Source organism: Atractosteus spatula, chromosome 6 (assembly GCF_055471065.1).
Source record: "Atractosteus spatula isolate fAtrSpa1 chromosome 6, fAtrSpa1.hap1, whole genome shotgun sequence".
In the NCBI taxonomy this organism is placed as follows: domain Eukaryota; kingdom Metazoa; phylum Chordata; class Actinopteri; order Semionotiformes; family Lepisosteidae; genus Atractosteus; species Atractosteus spatula.
In genome coordinates, this window is record NC_142711.1 from 55,809,060 (window position 1) to 55,832,150 (window position 23,091).

At 34.4% G+C, this 23,091-nt stretch overlaps 1 protein-coding gene across 1 annotated transcript in view; it reads left to right on the plus strand.

Moving 5' to 3' along the window:
* Positions 1-1,862: 1,862 nt before the first annotated feature.
* Positions 1,863-23,091, plus strand: part of LOC148833075 (V-type proton ATPase 116 kDa subunit a 1) — a 47,188-nt gene continuing 25,959 nt past the window's right edge. Inside the window, exons 1-6 of the mRNA XM_088918168.1 lie at positions 1,863-1,979; positions 2,353-2,431; positions 7,003-7,100; positions 12,239-12,367; positions 20,078-20,199; positions 22,623-22,749. Of these exons, the coding sequence (XP_088774294.1) occupies positions 1,863-1,979; positions 2,353-2,431; positions 7,003-7,100; positions 12,239-12,367; positions 20,078-20,199; positions 22,623-22,749 (672 nt within the window). The remainder of the gene's footprint in view (positions 1,980-2,352; positions 2,432-7,002; positions 7,101-12,238; positions 12,368-20,077; positions 20,200-22,622; positions 22,750-23,091) is intronic.

Consider the following 23,091-nt stretch of genomic DNA (forward strand, 5'->3'; position numbering starts at 1 on the left):
AATTAAAAAAAACATCTGCTGCCCGTATATCAAATGCTATTTTGCAGGATCGCACACATTTGAGACAAATATAAAATAGCATCATATACAGCATGTTACATAGTTGTAATTTTTAATACTGTACACCTTTCAACTAAATTGAATCAGAAGATTCCGAACTGTATAGGGAAGTGCGGGATAGAAAGTGTTCGGTCCAGAGATGTTATTTCAAAATCAGGTCAAGCACCGACATTAATCAATTGAATACATTTTTGTATTTTTATAAGAATATCTCAGTCTTTTTGGATTAATATTTTTATAGTTATCATTTATTTGAGTGAAGTGCTTCCTTACCTAAATGCTTTTTTTGGTGCATTACAAAAAGTTGGAAGGCAAAGTTGTCTGTGTTTCCTGTCCCAATGTCAGTTTGTTTTGAGAACCTAACCATTGACACTACTTTTCCTTGGATTGTCTGTCTCAATGTTACCGATATATAAGGATCTCTTTCTTGAGCTGACCTCGCGCAAGATATGTAAAAAATATAACTGTGAAACTGTAAACATGATTTATAATATACATCACAACTTAAATCCACTTTTAACAATATTAAACAGGGCCCTCACTATTTTTTAATTAATATCAGGCAGCTATGTTTTTAGAAGAAATCTAGTGCAAGCTGGTTGTGCTTCATTTTATAATCCTACGTCTTTTCTACTAATCAAAGGAATAATACTTGTCTACTTGTTACGACAACAAAGAAACACGGCTGACCAGAAATTTAAACTAATGGAAAAAGATATCAAATTCACAGGTACCTTTTTCAATAAAGTTACATTATAGATGGAAAGCTCAAGTTCAGCCACTTACAATATTTCACATTGAAATTAAAATATGCAGGTTTTTATACTTAAGATATGATCTAATTAAGCAAATTATTTGTTCAATCAAAAACTCAGTTAAGCAATGGGAGCTTAACACGAATGAAACCTAGAAGATATTGCTATCTTGAGGATTCCACTACATGGCATTAGGAAAATAAATTCATACAAGTGTTATAAAAAACACAGTAACCAAATAGGCGTGCAAAAGTGTGTTCTCAGAAGAAACGAGAAAAAATGCATCTGTAAAAGCAATAATGAAATATTACTGCAAAGGCTAAGAAATTAAAAGCTGGTAGGGCAGATACCAACAAGGATCGTGGATGGCCGAAACTACTGTAGTGGATTTCAATAGACCAAAAACTGAGAAGTCCGGATAAGGACAAGTGGCTTTTGAATAAGGGAAGGAATTATTAAAATTACTAAAAACAATTCAAATTCACAATTTTGAAGGCTGTAGGTTTTTTGAGTGTTTTTGAAAAATATACATTATTCAGGTTTTGTCAAAGATTTATCACAGAGGATTGTCACTTACATCTGCTCCCAACCTCTCTTATCAATCTCATTCCATGAGTATGCCAATGAATCTAGCACAAAATCAGTACCCCATTTGACCGGTCCTGTGAGTGGGGAGCAGAAACACTACCGCAAAAGAGATATTGATTTGTGTGTCACAAACACTCTATCGATCTTCTGTCTGATATGCCCTGAAACGAGTTCTGCTAATGTGTCTCACAAAACAAAAATGCAATTATCAACTCCATAATCTGCTGTTCAGGGGGATCCAGCTGTTCTATCTCTTTGTTTGGTTTTTATTCTCTGACATTCAATCAGTACCTCTTTGTTTCAAGTACATTTCGAACAGCAGTCTGCTGTCACCTGGTATGAAAACCTTTATAAATTTTAATCTGAAACATTTGGTGGTTTGGAAAGCTGCAAGCAAGGAAGGAGGGTTGTGAAAACGTATCCTCCACTCTCTTTATTTTCATCATTACAGGATCCAAGATGGGCTCTTTCTTTCGAAGTGAAGAGATGTGTTTAGTTCAGCTTTTCTTCCAAACAGAATCAGCACACTATTGCATAAATGAGCTGGGGGATCTGGGCCTGGTACAGTTCAAAGATGTAAGTATGATTTTCAGTTGTGAAAGATTTTCTGTCATACAGAATCATTGCTGCTATCAAATCAAAAGCCCATCTTCTGTACTTCTGACGGAAAAGCAAAATACTGTGAAATATATATTAAAAATACTCATCTCACTACCCAGTTATGCTTGTTTATGTCCTGATTACTTTACACAAAAGCTGCTACCATGCAGTACTGAAATCTGATTATATTTTCTAACATTATTATAACTGTTAAGACTTGGATTTTAAAACATAATGAAAAAACTTTGCAATAAGCAAACTACAAGATATTAAATTCTGTTATGTCTATGTGAACTGTGGTGTTTGGAGTGCTCATTATTGACAGTACTTATATATTTGTTTAATCTAGCTGAACCCTGGGAGTGTAGCCTTCCAGAAGAGGTTTGTGAATGAAGTCAAAAAATGTGAAGAGATGGAAAGGATACTACGTAAGCTTTTTCCTGCTTTTTGTGGTCTGTCTTTGACACATATGATCTGACAGAACTGACCTAAAGTATTTGCATTATATACTGAGACACATTAAAATTGCAGCTAATAAATATGGGAACCTGTAGTATTTGTTGTAATTCTAAAAGCTCTCAATATGTACAGTATAACTAGAGACAGCATTCAATGGTTCTTGTAACCCAAGCCCTACACTGGCCTGAAATGCCCACTTATTTCAAAACCCTTTTTACAGCATTTTTTGGCTGGTTGAAAATTTGCCTAAAAGACACGTATTATTGAAGACCATCAATTTCCATCAGCTTTTTTTAAATGGTATTTACTGTTTTAGACTCATACTTTTTGGTTTGAGGATCATTTTCAAATCTGATGAGTGGAGGGCTTCAGAGACAGATGGCAGGATTGCTCTGTTGAAACCCCAGATAGGGTTAGGGTTAATATTCCTACATTAGTTAGACATTTGTTATGCTCAGTGCTGGATTTTGGGTCCCAGGGGAAGTTTAGAATGAATGGAAATTTGCTCCTATCTACAACTTTTATTCTGAGACTTTTAGCTGCCTGTTTTGTAAAATTGCAGTGTCTGGGAATTATATTACAAAACTGAGTCAGATCAAAAGTTGTTATAAAACTCGTTCTGCTGGATAAACTCTCTTAGTTTCGTCATTTAACTTGCAAATAGATGTATATTAATGGAGTCAACATTTAATGGTTCTTGTAACCCAAACCCTACAGTAGCCTGAAATGCTTACTCATTTCAAAGCCCTTTTTACAGCACTTTTCAGCTGGACACACATTATTGAATACCGTCAATTTCCAACAGCATTTTTCAATGTTTTTTATTGTTTTAGACTCATCCTTTTTGGTCTGAGGATCATTTTCAAATCTGACGAGTGGAGGGCTTGAGACATAGATGGCAGGATTGCTCTGTTGAAACCACGGCTAGGGTTAGGGTTAACATTCTCACACTAGATAGACATTTTTTATGCTCAGTGCTGGATTTTGGGTCCAAAGGGAAGTTTAGGACGACTGGTAATTTGCTCTTATCTACAGTTCAACTTTTATTCAGAGACTTTTAGCTGCCTAATTTTGTAAATTGCAGTGTCCAGTGATTATACTACAAAATTGAGTCAAAATTGATATCAAAAGTTGTTATAAAACTCATTCTGCTGGATAAACTCTCTTAGTTTCGTCATTTAACTTGCATATAGATGTACTTATACGGTAATTATATTACATTTTAATATTGTATTATTGTATGGGCCACAGGGTCTCAAGTAAGGAGTGTCTCACACCCTGTTACAACATCCTCATTAGAATGTATGGATCCTAAAGGGAAGCCATAACCGTGATGTAAACAAAGTAAATCTTTGAAAATAAAAATCAATTTCACCGTCAATTTAACTGAATGTTTTTGACATTATGTTTCCAGCTGAAGTGTTCTGTTATCTCTGTTATATAAGATCTAGATCCCACCAATGAAATCAATTAGAAAAGCAGTCATCTTCCTTCAGCTTAGATGTGCAAATACAGTACATTACAGTCTAAAATACTGTATTTGTATCCTTCTCTTGGTTTCTGACTGTCTACAGCTTTGTCCTTTAGTTGGTCTGAAATTCCTTAGTCTTCATGGTTGACCTTTGTGCTTGCTTACTGTGGGTCCTTATAGAGTTCACTCAACTAATTGTGCTGCTTCTTAAGATAATTTTGCGCACCTGAACTAATTTAGGGTTGCCACAGCACAGGTTCTGAATACTACAAAGCAATCATGGCTTTTCTTTCTTTCATACTACGTATCTACTGTATTTACTTATTTATTTGTGTTCTTTGCGGCTTGGATGTATGGATTACGTTGTGCATATAACAGGTAGTACCTGCTGTTTCAAAGTGTCGTGACTGCAGGCTTTAAAGCAACACACTAAACCTATGGAAAGTGTGGTACCCATGAAGAATTGAAGATCTTCAGAAGATGGCAGTCATTTGTAGAAGCAGGAGCCTTATTTTGCCAAACAACTGATGCAGCTGGTGTCCAGGTGAACATGGTGGTACACAAATGTTAAGAAGGAAGCGAAGCCAAGAAGTTAAGAATTGGTAAACCCTGAAGGATGATACACATGTTATAGTTTATGTAACTGAGGAGGTTTAGTAGCTTGAGTTAAATATGAACAGAAAGAACAAGTGAGAACTGACTTAGTGCTCTACATCCAAGCTGTGACCAGATATTGTATCCAGATACTGTACAGTACTTAGAAAAGTAACACACATGTTGATTGTGACATTGTCTGATGCAGTTTATTGGCTGCTAGTATTAAACATTTCACAGGACAGTCACCTCAAAAAGAGAGTAATTCTGCAAAAACTATGGACTGATGGCAAACCTGGTCTCAGGCAAGAGCAAACAACAAATACAAAAATTGAAATTCAGCAGGCAGTAGTAAAGCACCATACTATGTTCTTTAATCATATTTTATGATTTGTTCTATTTTGTAAAAAAGAACAATGTCAAACATTTATTAGTCTACTTAATTTAAATTGAAACATTTTTTAAAATATTAATATGACTGGTTTAGGTAGAGTTGTAACTGGAATCAGCAGTATCTGGAGATTTTGAAGAGTAAGGTAGGTGCCTACAGTATTTATTGTATGGATATGGGAGCTTTTCTTTCATACTCATGCTAATACTAATATTAAATAAATATTATTTTCAATTTAAGTTCAATATGAAAGATTAAAGCTAGGAATTTTTCGCAATATCAGAGTAACTGTTTTTGATACTACATATGTAAAAATATTTATGTAAGAATATACAGTACGTAAAGTTTTAACAATCAAGACAAGAATGTTTTTGCTGTGGTAATATGTGTATAGAGTTATTAGAAAAAAATATCAAGCGGTTCTTCTTTTTAAGATCTTTACAGTTTAACTGAACTTCCAAAATTAAATTATAAAGAGTTCTTCTATTTTAAACCTTCCTCCCACTATCTCAAATTTTTATATTTATGCAGCTAAAAACGTTTTCTGAATCCAGTTAATTCTTAAAACTCTTAAAAAAGTTTTTTTTGTGAAAGCTGAGTCTTCATCCCATTTGTTTTTTAAACAAGGCTGTTTAGAGAAAATCAAAAGCTGGTTTTAACAAAGAAAAACTAAATTAAACATTTATGTTTTCAGTTGAAAAGGGAAAAAAAATACTTGGTATTCTCCTGGGCAGAAATATTTAGGATTTAAATATCCAAACCCTTCTGTTACAAGCAGATAAATATTACAATAAAAGCATTCTAGCTGAGAAGAAGAGAATGTCCAGATGTGTTATGCCTCTTCAGTTTCCATTGAGGAATGGGTTGTTCTGTCTGTGACTCCTCTGTGGACACTCCCACCCATTGTCTTCCTGTAATCAGCAGTCAGCCACACATGGTTCACTGGAGGGTCTCTATTCACTTTTATTGCCCTGTGCTCAACCCTATTTGCCACTTAGCACAGATACTGCTTCAAATAAGGTTTTAATTTCCAGACAGGCCCACCCAATATGCTTCACAACTGGTTGCTGTAGAATCCAGTAAAAATATGCTACTGTACGTCTTTTTTTTCAGTCTCAAAGTATCAAACTGGAAAAAAAAGTATTGGAAATGTATTGACCTGAACCAGCAAAAGTATAATTCATAAACATTTACCTCTGCAATCCAAATGTCAGGGGTTAGATTCTTTCAGATATTGTTTGTCTTAAATATTGTGTTGTTAAACAATAAACGTGTACACACAGCTTTACTGCAGTGGTCAATGTTGTTGTCCTTTTCATTACATTGAATGAGTCGGTGTGCAGGTGATTTGCTGCCACATCCCGAAATGCATAGCACTGTCTAAATGGAAAAGGGATTACTTTTTTATAAATGTGAGCCAGTGATCCCGTTCTACAGTCACCATGAATACTCCAACTGTGACTATTTCCACCATTCTACACAATTGCCTGGAGGTACAGTGCAAATTGGTTGCAAAACATTATGTCTGTTCTACATATTAGGTCTGTAGATCAGACCTAGAATAACCTTTATCAAAGTGATGGAAAGGTAAAGTTTGGAGAAAGAAAGGAGCTGCAGATGTTCCAGAAAACACCACCTCATGAGTGAAGCATGACCTGTCCTGGACATCCATGCATGTCCAGAACAGACCATTTTCAATAAGAAAGTAACACTGGCACACTAAGCTGTAGACCAATACTGTAAGTGTAATCTTTATCAGCCATTAAGTAGTAAAATAAATAAAACCTGATCTTCACAGCTTTTTAACTATATTGTTATGATTTTAAATTCTTTGATGGCAAGGATGATTACAGAAGAAGAGTAGAAAGGTTTGTTTTTTAGAGGTCTGTTAGAGGTTTATGATTGGCAATCATATTAAGAGTTCAAGGTCTCTGGTTATGCTATTGAGAGGCCAAGCACTTTCCACAAGAGATATTGAGTTACCATTTTGCAGTTCACAAGCCAAGCTATTCTTTTTTTCTTCAAAATGTAAGATAAAGCACATTATTGACAGGTTTGAGACACTTGTTTTTTGTTTCCTTCAGGATTCCTTGAGAAAGAGATCTTAAAAACCAACATCACAATTTCAGAAGGCTGCGAGAATGTAAAAGCACCGTGTCCCAGGGATGTTCTTGAGCTTGAGGTTAGTATTGATTTCTTCAGGCAGCCATCAGAGGCTATTCTGAATCCTGTTTGTCTACTATTTTCACCTTTTGCCTACAAATGCAATGCTTAACAAAGGTAAACAACATTGTTTGAGGTCTAAAAAAAGGAATTTCAACTATTGGTTCTTCTCAGTGCATGTAATTGTCTGTGCATAATCACAGTCTACAAAAAGCAGGTTAAAATGAAAAATAACATCCTTGGTCAGGCAAAGTTCAGAATATTTTTTAAAAATTACATAATGTCTGTGACAGATTAGCTGGATAGTCAACTCTCATCCACTGGAAACTGTCTAAACATCCTGACACGACAAAGATATAAGGAGCCTCTCTGATTTGTAAAATATATTTAGCTTGGAGGGGCTGAAACTGCTGATTCTTTCATAATGTTGAATTTTCATGGGACTAAACTGCAGTTGCAGGCAGGATATCTTGAACATGTCAAAAAAGGGAGAGGTAGGCATCTTTGTTCCTCTTAAGAATAAAAAGAAAAGAAAGTTAGAAGACTTGTGACTTTCAAAACTACTGTGCCTCATGCACAAGTCCAACACACTTACATGCTGAGTGTAAAACCCCTTTTTCATTACCAACATAACCCACATACTTAGTGTCCAGAGTGCCCCTGCCCTGCCACCTGCAAATGTTACATTTCCATATTTATAAAGAGCATGAGTTGCCTGCCAATTTGTACATATGCATGCTATTTTGAACCCTTTTGGCTTTACAGGTCAGCTAGAATTAATTTTAACTCAGTGGAACTATGTCATTAGACATTTCAATCAAATGTTTAGGTGGATGGGTCATTTCATTACACATATGGGATAGTGACCGAAGCACAGTAGAGAGAAAAACTCCATCAACTTGTGACCAATTTTCTCTTTGCTGTTGTTTTCTTTTGTAACTGAAGGATATGTGTTGTATCCTGAATTATCACCACATGTATAACACTCTCTTAATTTTCAGAAAGAAAAACAGAAAATGCATTTTCTTCAATGCACATCCATACTAGAATTTTTTCATATATTTTTCATATTTTTTTCACATATTATATGCCACAGTTACACAAGAATCAAAAATGTAAAAAAGAGGCTGTGCAGTTCTAAGAGTAGGGAAGGTGTTATAATGTATGGAAATCCTTGAGGACAAAATATTCCGATACTTCAAATGTAGAGAGTCTTATTGGGGCATTTATTAGATACATAATAGAAACATACACTGAGACAATGTTAGCTTTTTACAGTACTCACAAAATAATTTGATCTATGTGTAGTGCATATAGCTCTATCTCCATTTGACCTTTAAATAAGCTTGTTGACAAAGCTGCAGAGCATGCAGAAGTTCTGGGTGTATACATGGGTACTGTATATTGAAGGAGGAGTGTGATTTCTGAGTGTGGGGATAAGGTGGTTTCAGATTAACCTCATTCAACCATAAAAGTCCAGAGGAGGCAAAACCTAAACCTAAACAAAAGCTATATGCAAAAGAGAGACAAAAACAAAGGTTTCAAAATGTTGCATGCAAAATAGTCTTTGCAAACTTCTATCACAAATAGTTTCTTCATCATGGAGTCATTATTATGCAGTACCTGTTGTCTGGACAGGTGGGTATTGGTTTTCCCCTGCTACGGAAAGAAACAAATGCAACCATTATTGAAGCCAAATAAAAAAACAATTTAACGGTAACAGTGTCTTTTAATCAAACTAATTCAGTGTATCTAACAAGAGAACAATTAACTAACATCACTCTTCAGTTATCTTGGAATTCCAATTTTACATCCTGAGGCTGCAGCTGCCATGAAGGCAGCTTCAAAGACATTATTTTTTTCATATAGAACATGTGCAATTTTTAACATTAATGAAGTTCTATCCACATTTGGGTGCAAAATAGAGTTGCTTGTTGAAGCTCGGAATGTATTACAAGTTCAAGCCCACACTGTGGACTTCACTGTTGGATTCTTGAGCAAGGCTTTTTATCTTGATTTTCTGAGTGACTCTTTTTATATAAATAAGTTCCAGTGTTGTCCGAGGTCTGACATGTAACCTACAGACTTAACAATCCATGCAGACTGTATATAAGTAATATAAGTGCACTAATCAGTGGCACTGAAATACCATCTAAATTCCATATATCTAAATAAGTGCAGTTATGAAACCCAGAAACCTATAATCTACAATGGTGATTACCACTTGTAACTAAAGCTTTAACAAAGTCTTTAAAAAAGCTCTTATGAAGCAGATATTTCAGTTAAAATCCTCCAGGTGCAAGGCTGAGATCCACTTCAATCAGCTCAACAGGAAGTGGAACACTGGCCTAGTGTTAGCTTTGTGAAATGATTTTGAACTAAAAAGTAATAATTTCTAAAATTTAATGGTTTATTTGGTAATGAATTGTACACAGATTTAGCTATAAGAAAAGGAAATATATATATATCAGCTATATAGAGTAATATACTGTATAAGGATGTGCATTTGATCTACTGTATGTACAGTAAACCTTCCCAGAAGAATTGCTGCTTTTAGGTTAATATGGGGAATTAAGGGAAAAAAGAAACAAAACCACGCTTTCCTGCTGAGGATCGGGGAAAGGTTAGAAGTTGAAACATCTGCCAATTAAATTCAGCACAACTCTTCCAATTAAATTTGACACAAATTGACGTTGTCCTGTTAATTAGCTCTGCTCTTGTGGGCCTCGGAGGCTTCTTTCGTCACTGAGTGCTTGTGGAAGTCTGGTTCTTTTTCCCATGCAGCACTGAAAGCGATGCAATGGGGACACCTTTAAAAGCTTATGGTATGCTGTACACATTTTCCCTGCAGACAGACATTAGATTCACGTTTTTTTTTTAACTGCCTACAGATACATGGAAGATGGCAATGTTGTACAGTACATTTACATTTACATAAAAAATGCAGCTAATATTATTATAATATTAATTATAAATTATTAAATGTTTGATGCCTTTTTTACAAAATAGACACAAAAGGCATTCCTTATTGCCCAATAGTTGAAAGACAGTGATCTCGTGGGAGTAAGCTTGGGGATATCCATGGACGGATGGAGTTATCGATTGTATGTCCCAGTTGTCAATTGTTTCTATAAGTGCTAAACCAATAAAATAATCTAAATAAGCAGGATGTAGATACTTTATTAACTATTCAATTTCAATTCTTCATTATTTCATTTAACAAATATCACATATTGGAGAAAAAAGTGCCAATAAAATACACTTTTTATTTCTCCCTGACATGTAAACCTATACGCATTCAAATTTTACACACTGGTAATAGACTGATATTATGAGCCCATAGTAATAGTGTTTGGTCATTAGTAAAAAAATCTAAGAACTGAAAACCAGCTGATTCTCTTGTGATAGCAATTGTAAGTCACACGAAGATTGATTCCCCTGAATTAAAATATATCAAACCATTCTAAAATACAGCTAAAATATCCACTATCCACTATTTTGTGATTTTCTTACTGCAAAAATCAAGCATCAATTGTATTTATCTATGAAAAAAATATTTATTTTGAAAAAAATATTTATTTTTTTCAGACATGAACTCTGCAGCATGTATTTAGTACTATGATACATTACTACTGTATGTAATGTCTTACAGAAGAATACATAAATTCTACAAAAAATTGCATTAATCAATTGCATGAAAGATACTTCTTCCTTTTAAGGGCAGCAGCAAACTGGGGCATATCCTGGCAGCATATGGCACAAGGCCCAGGATAAGATGCCAGTCCATCATGGGACACACACACCCAGGAAAAATGTAGAGACAATAATTAACCTAGCAAGCATGTCTTTGAAAGGTGATAGGCACCCAGAGAAAACTCACAAAGATACTGTATGATGAGAACTCATAGAGGCTCCACTTACAAGATGGGCTGGCCTGGAGTTGAACCCAGAATCCAAGAGCTGTGCTGCAGATTGGATGTCATAAAACATTTGCAATAATCAAATATCTAATCTTAAGAATTAACCTAAAAAACTTCATGTAAAATTAAACTCACAACTTATGTAAAAGCATTTCATATTAGTTGCTTTTTCCTGAAGGTCACATTATATAATTTTTCTGATTAAACCTACCTATTTTGTTGTTTATTAAAAGATAATATTGTTTGTTGACGTGTGCAAGAGAAGGTTACTTGCTTGTCAGGGTTTACACAGCAAATGGAAAATAGAATTTGACCTTTCTTGGTGTGTTGTCTTCCAGTCAGCTCTGAAACAAAACATGTTCTCAGTAAAAAAGGAATGAAGATGTTCTTGGAAGGATAAACCGTTTCACTGGGAAACAAATTGTGTCTTTCCCTTTTTGGGTGGCACAGAATTAGGGGCAGTGGTTAGGATTGCTGTTTTGCAATGCTGGGACCCTGAGTTCATTTCCAGATGTGGGGTACTATTTGCATGGGTATGTCTTTGGACTGTGGGGTTAATTGGTTTCTGGGAAAATTGGACCTGCTGTGAGTGTATGCGTGTTTGTGTGTGCCCAGCGATGAACTGGTGTCCCTTCCAGGGTGTATCCTGCCTTACGCCTATTGCTTGCCAGGACATCCTCTTTACTCTGTATTGAATAAAACATTTAGAAAACAAATGGATCTTTTTTAATTTAAAACTAAATGTCGTCACTAAATACGCCCCATCTTTTTACACATTTATTAATTTCAGTTTCATTTCAGTGAAAGCCCGGCCAGACAGCCTTCAAGAAAAGAATACACCAACTATTTGTTTTTTTGTGGAGACTCAGTGCAGTACTCAGTGTACAGTACCTCATCAATAACTTCTCATTCATGTGACCAGTGAATCTGAAAGCAAGTTATTATCAACGCCTTTATTCTATCTGTTTCAAGCAATCCAATTGAGAAAGGTTGTTTATCAGCTTCTGTCCTCTGATTTGACTGTCCATGAAGATCCCACTTACATACAGTACATAAAAGAGATTTTCTTATTAACAGATTTTCAGCCTTGCATCAGTTTGTATGCTTACTTCTCCCCATTGTGGCTTTTCAGTGATATAATTCTGTAGGAATCTTAGGGCTAGTCAACTTATGGCCTATCTGTCTCCTCTGAATAAAGCAACACTAAATCTTCCATTGACCTCATTTTTCTTTGCAGGCTACTTTTCAAAAACTGGAACAAGAGTTAAAAGAGATCAACTCGAATCATGAAGCCCTGAAACAGAACTTCACAGAAATGATGGAGATGAAATATTTGCTTCAGATGACTGAAGATTTTTTTGAAGAGGTATGTCACATTACCAAGGTTGTACAACTATATTATTAATCATTGCCATACAGTGAGTACATGCCTTCGGTTTTATGCTCAACCATTCTACCTATGTTTTTTGAGCTAGAACAATGCTTTAATGAGAATCCAAGAAAACTCTTCATGACTGGCATCAGATAAACATGCATAGATTTGTTACATTTTGAGAGAAAATTTTGCTTTGTTATATAAAAATGAAATCAGCAATCATTTTGTTTGTATTCATGCCCAGTTTGGAATTTTTAGTTATCGACATGACATCAGCACTTACACCCACAGCGTATGAGCTATATGAACAGAACACTTCCCTCCAAAACATTCACTTTCAGGTCATTTGCCATTCTTCACATTGTAAATTCCTCAATACCAACAGGAGGGTTATCACTTATTGGGGTAAGTTACATGGTTTCATGCTGACAACACAGCAAACTCATATGTTGTCAGTCATTCAAGGTATACTGTTGTTGATACCATCACTGCTGAAGTGCTTGAAAATATTTGTGTATCTGTTTGAAAAATTGCAGTTAGACATACAGGTGGCTGTGTTTCAAAACAGCAATGTCGCTCTGTACTCTGAATGAGCACAAGGCGCGTATACACAATTGTATGATTAGATACAGAATGATCAAATTTCTGTTATTTTTAAAACGAGCTTCCAAACATTCTCAGAGAAAGAAATGTATGTATAACTACATTCAGTGCATCAGTGATTCTGCAGTCCAGCAGACCAGTTCAAATTAGCTTTGCTATTAAAAAAAACGTTACTGTAATTCTTTCTGGTGCCGTAGTGCTGAGCCAGTGCTGTCCACCTACTGTACTACAAACAGGTATCAACAACACACCTCATAACATAAAGTTAATATCCAACTTTGAAAGTGTATTTATTGGACTTATGCAAAACTGAAAGTGTGACTTATGACATTGGTCTTGTGCATTGTTTGCATTTTTTCTGTGCACCTGGACAGATTCACCTGAGCAAGGTCTAATTAATGTGTTCCTTAGCTGCTGCTTGTGGTAAAAATATGGACTACATGACATCTTTGTTTAAACAGAGCATAACTGTAAAAGAAAAATACAGTAATCTGGGATGTAAGCCTTATTTTTACTTTTTCAAAGCTTTTTCACAGCTACAATTGATTTGAGTAAAATATTTTTTTTTATTATTCTTGGGACAGCTTGGCTTATGGTATTATTCATGTTAGAAAATAGATATCAAAATAAAAGTATTTCTGGAATTAACAAAAAGGAGAAACCAAGAAAATTAAGAGGTCATCTGAACTATTGTGCAGTTTTGGTTGGAAGTTGCTTATTGGACACAGAATCACATCTACCTATTTTGTGAAGTTTTCCAGTGAAATTGCTTTGCATGAAACAGTTCTCCCTGCTCTCAGTTCTAAATGCACATCTGTGTGAACATGCCCTTGAAAGGTACATAAGAACAACGAACGATGACAAATAATAGTCAAGATCCAATTACAGTTAAGTATTGTTTTGAAGCCATCAGGCGATAAACATAAAAAAGTAAGAATGACATAAGGAATTAGTTAAATACAAACAAAGTGTAAAATTAATTCAAAGAAATCTCTGCCTTGTCAGAGTAGCAAAAAAGTGTGGCAGCAGCCCCCAGAGAAATACTGGGCTACGTTCCAGCAGGTGTGTTAATTCTACGCTGTGCTAGAGTGACATAGCTAATTTGTTTTACTACACACTTGCAGCAAAGTTATATGTATTACCCAGAAGGCAAACACAAGGATGTTACAATTTCAGGACGGCAATAGATTTTATAGAGCTTGCCAAAATATATTATACAGTAGGGCATATTTGTCTTTTTTCAATATCCCATCAATTTTACTGGATCAATTTAATTATATATTCTAGTTTAGAATCCAAAACAATATCTCTATAATCAGTTTATACTATACACTTAACATTAATGCACGTATTGCTTATCATTTATACATGTGCATAATGCATACACAGTATGTACTATACATACTGTATATTTTTGTTGTATACAGTATATCATATTGACTCCATCCATCCATTTCCTCTTTTTCCACTACAAGGGAGCCGGAGCCTGTTCAGGCAAGCAATGGATGCAAGGCAGGGTACACCCTGGATGGGACACCATTCCATTACAGGGCTGACAAACTGATACCAACACAGACATGCCTAGGGACAATTTTCCCTGAAGCCAATGAACCTACCAGTGACCTATTTTCAGATTGTGGAATGAACCCAAAGCACCAGGAGAAAACCCACTCAAACATGGGGAGAACATACAGACTCCTTTTACCCAGGGCCCCACCAACCCATTAAGCCACTGTGCCACCCATATTAACTCCATTTCCCAAATATTTTCCCAAATATTTGTATTTAGACTTGCTGAACTTAAAACAACAGTGTGTGTGATACAAAGTGAAAAGCCCAGTGGGTTCTAATTGCAAATGGTCTTCCAGAAAAACTACCTGAATTCTATGGAGCAAATTTGAATCTAAGGGGCTCCTCTCATTTTTAACATTTCTGATGTTATGCCTGAAATAATCTGGTATAAAGACATCAAAGAAGGCAAACATAAACAGGATTCTATTTTTATTCTTAGCTTTTCTAGAGGGTTCCCACTAGAATTAGAATGCATGTTAGTATATTTTATTGAAAACAAGCTTTTCCTAAAGGAGACCCACTTCAGCCAAACTACAGTCTCATTAAATTTTCCAATTAACTCTAAAAGATCTATGTGTTATTTGCCATAATTATCATTCAACAGCTTTGCCAGTGGTTATAACTAATATGTCATGACACCACTTATTAGATGCACATGTGTGCTTAAGGAACAACAGGAATATTTTGTTAAAAAAACATTATTAGGAGAACAAATGTAACAGTATGTGTGCTGTGGCTTTATAACTTCAAAAACCTGTAGTTCATCTTTTTTTAACAGTTACTTCTTTTAATTAGATCAAGACCTGTTAGCACCGTTTAACAGTTATTCTTAATATTTTTTTATTGACCTGTAAAACTATAAATGATCGTGCATTTTGTGAGTATTTATCTACTGACATTCATTTAATTGCTCTTTGTTCAGAAGATGTTGGTCTTAGCAATTCAAAACTATGCAAACTATGGGAGACAGAACCTTCTCTGTATATTCAACCATTTGTGCAGTTTTTAAGTCAGTGACAATATTTAAAACATTGCTTAACAGCTGGTTTTTGTCTGACTTTTCAGAAATTGTAAATTTTATGATTCACATTGTATTGTGATGGACTGGCGCCCCGTTGCTTGCTGGGTAGGCTCTGGCTTCCCGCAACACTGTATGGTATAAAGCGTTTTGGTAAATGACGTGACATAACATTGTATTGCATAGAAATAATTGATTTTAAGGTTACCGTGATGAACTGGCATCTTATCCAGGGTGCATCCTGCCTTGCACCTGTTGTCCTTTGCAACTTTGGAGTGGATTAAGCGGTTAGAGAGTGGGAAGATGGTTATTCAGTATTCCATATTTGATAATGTTATTTTATCTTAATTAGAATATCTATTGTACCATGTCTTGTGATAGTTGCATAAAAGGTAATTTCTAAATTAAAATTGGACTGATTCACAGGTACTACTTGACAGGAAGGTATCAGGAACACAATTAATAGATATTAAACTACATCAAGTTAATTTTAATGAATAATACCACACTTTTAATTAATTTAATACCACACATAGTATCCTTGCTGTTTTTCTATATCTACAAATACGTGTATTCTTGGTATGAAATTTTATTAAACCAATATTACCCTTAGTTCTTTCAGAGGTGATTAAATATTTAAAAAAAACAACAACAAACATTTAGACTTCACAATGTTTGAAATGTATAAAAAATCAGTGGTTACAGAATTCATATGAATATCACTTCCAGTAAAAAAAAACAAAACTGTTTACTTTCTGCACATTCTTGTTGGGATCCAAGGATAACACACTTTACAAAGGTTGCATCCAAATTCTGGATGATCAGAGTGTGAAACAGCTAGCAAAAGTGGTGTTGGAAATGAATGCAAAATGATATTTTGAAGCACTGAATAATTTCACCTGATATACAGTGTGACAAGTCACTCAGGCTTGCTCTCAGTGTAGCCCTGACTTCACTAACACATGTGCCACTGTGGCTTTACTCCAAGGAACATTTGTTCCAGAAATAGCAGGTTAAATGCATTGGCTGTTTTTATTTGTTGGTTTATGCAACAAGGCATTTCTTCCATATTTAAACACCAAGAATAGAATTTTGAAAAATTTCCCAGTTACAGTTTATTAAGCACACTGTAGAATGTCACTTGCTAGGCAGAGTACAGAAATATCTTGGTCAAAAATGGTTTCTTGTCTGACCAGCTTATAATTAAGTACAGTCACATATTTTTGGTTTTCCTAATATTCTGTTCAGCAGTACTGTCTACCATTTTAAGGAGACCTACTGTATTAAATAGCCTGTAGTATCAACACTGTATATTGTTTTTGAACATGTCTTTCTGACATGTTGTACTTGTATTTACTCTCATACTTTGGATGGATTCTCCCATCTAAAGTATGCTGCATATCGGTCTCCTAATCAGATTTTTTTTAAAAAACACAGTTGAACAGCTTACTTCTGTGGCACATAGAAAATAAAAGCCTTTGAGAAACAGGTAATGTTAAATTAAACAGGAACAAAAACAGTCAAAAATATAAAAAATTATACAGGTTACAACATATAAAGAAATAAAGTCATAAGTACTACAGCATGAATACACCTCTATAACATATGTACCAAAGTATTTCATAGTACTTCACTAGTACTGTATGTGGTAGGATAGAGAATTGTAGACTGCACTATCACTGGCTTCACTGACCTTAATAATGGCAAAGGTCAGAGGATTTTAAACAGAGGAGGGACTATCATGTTTGCAAAGTTTAATGGAATTTTTTGTTTGTTTATACTGTGTAAAATCTGAATGACAATTTGCACCCTTTCTTTTCATGTGTAACATAGGAGCATACGGTATATTTGAGTTTTAACTGAAAATGCTTATGATTGCAACTGATAGAATTCATAATCAGTACTATTACTCAACAAAGATGAAATGCAAACAGTTATAGACACCACAAATTATTTAACTTTAAATGTATTGTCAGCTACTTCTCTAATTTCCAAAATTCATCAACTTCTCTTTGTTACTGTTCATTGTTTTATATTGTATTGTTGTTTATTCATAAATTTGCAGAAATAAAAAAAAATCTAAAGCTAAAAAAAGTAACTTTAAAAATAAGCAAATTGTTACATGGCCTGAATTGAATATTTTTCAAGTGTAGTGGATGAATTCTGATTTCCATTTTTGATGTCAATCAAAAACTCTGAATAATATATTTCATTCCTACCACTAAGGCAGCCACCAGGGAATGTATCGTCATTCCAGGACCAAAATTAATTGTTTGTAATGGATAATTATTTTAGTAGATATATAAAATATCTTCTTCAAATATTGTTCTTATAATAAGAGCTAGGAGACTTGAGCATTTTCTCCTCTCTGAGTTAATGGACCTCATTTTTATACTGCAATAAAAAGAGCCTAATAAAATAAATATATGCATTATGACCTGAAATTAATCACCAATTTCAATTGTCATTCATGTTGTTAAAGAACCAAAATAAAAAAGGATCAATCTCATGTTCATTATACTGTACCTACTGAGTCAAACCATCCATTATTTTTCTTAAAGCACTTTAGCCTTCTCTTCTAAAGCACTGCTCTCTGAATATCTTGCATAAAGGAATCACAATTTAAGCACTTGGCATTGAGGTTTTGGCATTTTGAAGCAAGCGTAGATCATAACTTTATACTTTATATCACACTGCCATCCTTCTAATGCATATTCTTGTGCGATTTATGTAAGAAAGAGGCATACAATTACTTAGTCAAGGCTAAACATTATTCAGAAACAATGGGTGTGGATGCATTTTGTCATTGAGGTATGTTAGGAGTGAATTTAGAAATTTTTGTCTGTTTTTATACCGAGGTCTAGTTGTTTTGCTTCTTGATTTCGGGATATTAAAGATTTAAAAACATAATAGCACAAACATTCATGTACTGACTATATCTTTTGCTTGAAAGTAATCTATTTCACAAGTTGATATAACAATAGCTAAAGACATCAAACTAAACATTGTGGTCTAAATTTGTAAAATTAATCAAGAAGTTTTAAAAATAAAAATGTAAACTTTGAAAAACAACAAAAATGGACCTTGAGGTTTAATTTATTAGTAAATAAATTGGCTACATTTGAAAACAAGAACACAAGTCTGTAATGGAGATTCGTATTTTTGTTATTATTTGAACTTATTAGTTTTTACTAATATGTAATGTGACAGTGTCCAAATCATGATTTAGTATGGATTAACATACTAAACATTTATTCCACTCAAAATAAGCTATAAATGACTATGTGTGCTTATATCTAGTTATACTGAATTACAAAAATAAAACATTAATTTTGCTGCCTAAAATTTCTTCAGCTGCTGTAAATTCATAACTTAGAATTACACAGATTCTTTGGAAAACTTTGATACATTTTTTAAAGACATTTTATGTATTTAAGAATTTGAACTGATGTTTGTGGTATTTTTGATAGTATACCTAAAACTAGCATGAGTTGAAACATTACCTAAACATGACTTAAAATATTTTTTTCTTGAATTATTTTGTTCCAGAGTTTTTATGGAGTGATTGATTGTATCTCCAAATACATAGTATTAATAGTATAATGAATTAAATGCATTTGAGGATGTTTGAGTATTTCGTTATAATGGAACATGGCTTATCAGAAGATCTCAGTAGATTTACTGTAAGCAGATGTTTTACATAATCATGTGACAGTAGTTGATAATACATTATTTTGATTACCCTTTATGTTGTACTGATAAAGAAGATGCCATACTATTCCTACCCAAAGTCACTGCAAAATTCTGAAGCTACTTGGAGATAACACTCGACAAGTCATTTTCTTGGCCTTGGAAAAGCTTACAGATTCAACACAGTATATCCCTAAGTAGTGGCTTGTACAGATTCTGACTACAGTATGTGAGCTTCACATCAGGATGCACTAACGAATCTTTGAGCATCACCTTTGTACCTGACATGTACCTGTACCTGACACATGTACCTGTACCTGACACATGTACCTGACACATACAGTAATGTACAGAAAGGTAATGTACATTTAAATCCCTTTTTGGATTGCTGAGAATCAGCTCATAGATTGTATACATTTGTAAAGGGATAAGTAATAGGTTTATTCCATGCTAAAAAAAGAAGAAAGAAAACACAATGTTTCAGCTGTGGAGCCCAGACACACCTGAAGAAGGCTTCACGGCCGAAACATTGTGTTTTCTTTCTTCTTTTTTTCAGCATGGAATAAACCTATCACTTGCTCATTTGCAGCCTACGCATGCTGACGCAGCTACCCACCTGAACTACTTTGCATAGTGATGCTTTATTGCAAAATATGTTTTTCCAGATTTTTCCAGTGTTCAACAATGTCAACAGTATCCCTGGCTTGCACGTGATTTGTTTTACCATTAGCCCTATATAAAAGGTTCAAGTAAACACTCAGAAAGATTTATTTGTGAAAATAATTCTAGCAATTTTATTATCTTTCTTCTCTGTACAGGCAGAATCTCAGCTCTCCTGCTCTGAGCTCCCATCAGAAGATTCAGAATCGTTAACCTTTTCTTCAAGGCGCTGCAGCAGAAGGGCAAGCAGTATCAGCACTGGAGGGCCCCTAAGACTGGGGTAAATGTTGCAATGTACCAACTGAGATAAGTTCAAGAAAGATAAATTCTTAAACCCTTGAGAATGCCATATTTAATGAATGATTCGTAACAATAAACGTTGTTTAAACATCATTTTGACAGCAGTGCAAGATTATTACTGTACTTCACTTTGGTTATGGTAACACTGCTTTTCCAAGCTCTGTTGAAATATTTTGAACATACTGCTATATTCTTATTTTTGAAATTTTTTAAGAAGATTCGAAACACTTGCGTTGCCCACAGGAAATATTAGTGTTTGAAATGTATCTTTAAGTTTGTCCTTCTGCAGCATTTAACAAAATTGGAAAACACTGAGTAAGAATAAGCTGAATGTATTGTACATGCACTATTCATATATACTATATGTTTGGATATGCAATATTGTTAATGTTTTGATGATCTCTTTTTTTGGGCTGGGCTTAAATTATCACATTATGTTCGAGGCATTTTAACGCACCTCATGTTTCAGTTACGAAGCTTATGAATACCTAATTCTTGTAAAAAATGACTTACAGTCTTCCTGCAACTTTGCAAGAAGGTGTAGAAAGATTTAAAGCACACAGGATAGGTCTGAAAGTTGTCACCCTGCTTTTACTTTTGACATTAAGTGCTCTTAAGTGACATTTTATAGGTTTGTGGTGATGTTTGAAGTGGTAATTATATGGTGTCAGTCAATCTAGATGTAAACCATTGTGTTCACTTCGTAACTGCAAATGGTGCAAGAGTTTACTTATCACTCTTATTGTCAGACAGAATTTGTAATTGGGCTTGCAGTCTTTTTTAAAATTCTGACTAACATCCAGGGATATCAGTGACAAAGAAAAAAGTTTTGTTTTGGAAGTTTTTTTTAAATGATTTTACCATTGGAAAAAAAAAACAGGACTGCAAGGTTTGAACAAACAGGAGGAAATCTGTTAAATTCTGATTAACGTTTTCTGCCAGTAATATTCTGTAATCATGTAATTACAATGGAAATTAAAGATTTTATAAGATGACTTTCTTTCATTCTCTAAAACTGTAGAAGTCCTCTTAGAAGCAGACTCATTAACATTCACAGCACTGTGATACATTAAAGCAATGCCCAGGTCTCAGAAATGATTCACTTAATTGCCTCATTATTTATCTTGGTTCCATGGAGGTGTCCTTTTTCCTTTTTTCATTGGTATCCCCAGTTTAAAATGCTTGATTTAATATTTCAGCCACTACTGCAACAACTTGTTTGATACTGTCTATTCTCAATTCAATTCAAATTCTCTTGCCGCTTAATGAATTGGATAAAAAGGAAGAGAGAGTTCAGCTGAGAAATCTGCCTGGATTTCTTCTCAGTCTTCTCAGTGTGGACCAAGCCACTGGATTCTAGAAAACTGTTTTGATTTGGAACAAGCTACTTCTAAGAAACTAATGTGAAAATTTGTTTTTGAACTCTTTTTTTGAAGAGTTTTTGATGTTTTTGAAGAGTCAGTTTGAAGGAAAAAGTCTTGAATTTGGGAAAACAGATCTTAAATATATTTAAATAAACATCGAGGCAGATATGGACACTCTGAATTAATTTGGTAGGAGGTTCACAAATAGGGATCCTGACAACTAAAATCACCTGTTTTTAAAATATTCTGGAACTTATCAGAATCCTAGAATCTTAAGACAAAAGTTATAACGAGTCATATGCAGTGTCAGCAACCCAAAAAGAATGGGACTCAACCACCTAATTGTTTACATAGTGCCTTAAAGAAGCATTCACACCTCTCCCATGATGTCCCATTTTGTTTTGAATTATAAACCATATTTTGGAATCAGCCTTCATCAAGGAAATGCTGGCTTGCCCAAATATGTTGTGCTCACATAAGCAGTTAATGCTTTAGTACTGCTTTTTTTTAAATGGGTTCAGATAAAAAATAAATCTACACTTATGACATGAGCTCAGACCAACTAATGTTCTTGCCAGGCCAGGTATAAAGTAACACTTAAAATGACGATCAGTTGTATAAAAAAGTACGATGCAGTTATATGATCCAGGTCAATAAATCTACCCTACAATCATCTCATCAGTCACTGCATTCAATATTAACTTGACATATCATATTACGTTAGGCCTTGTCCATCTGTTGACATTTTCATGCTGCTCTTATTGGTCTCAAAGATGTCTTATCAGTATTCCTCTTGTGGTTATCCTTTTGAAATTTCATCTTCCAGTGTTAAAAGAAAATCTTAAATCTTACACAAGTATCTGTCTTCAGGGAGTCTCCTTTCATGTTGAAAGAAATTGGATGAAGCACATTAACAAAGAAAGGAGGACTTTATGATAACTTGGTCATCAAACAGGAATAATATCAGATTATACACAAAGTCCCCAATCCATCTGTTTTCACAGCTAATCCAATCCTTTTTCTTTAAACCCTACTGTAGATTTGTGGCTGGTGTTATCAAGCAAGAGCGATTCCCTGCCTTTGAAAAAGTCTTATGGAGAATGTTTCATGGAAATTTTGTCTTGAGACATGCAGAAATTCAAGCACCATCTGAAGACTTTGTTAGTGTAAGAAACCTTGCCTTCATCCTTCTTTTCAAATATGTGTTGCTAGTGTTGTATAAATATGTATAATTCCCATTATATTTTAATGCGTAATTGTTTAATTCTAAGACAAATAGGAGATGTGTTTTGAAGTACCTTAAGACTAGGGGAGAAATGATGGCTTGTTTTGTGATAAAGAAACAGTGCTAAAGTGAACAAAGGAACGTTATAATAGCTCCTGCGTAGTGTCTCATGTTATTCACACTTTGAAGATGTCTGAACTTTCATGACCTATTTGAATACTAATGAAGTTAAATGTTTAAATGGCTGCATGAGGCTTGTTGTTGGCATTTTCTTTTGATTATT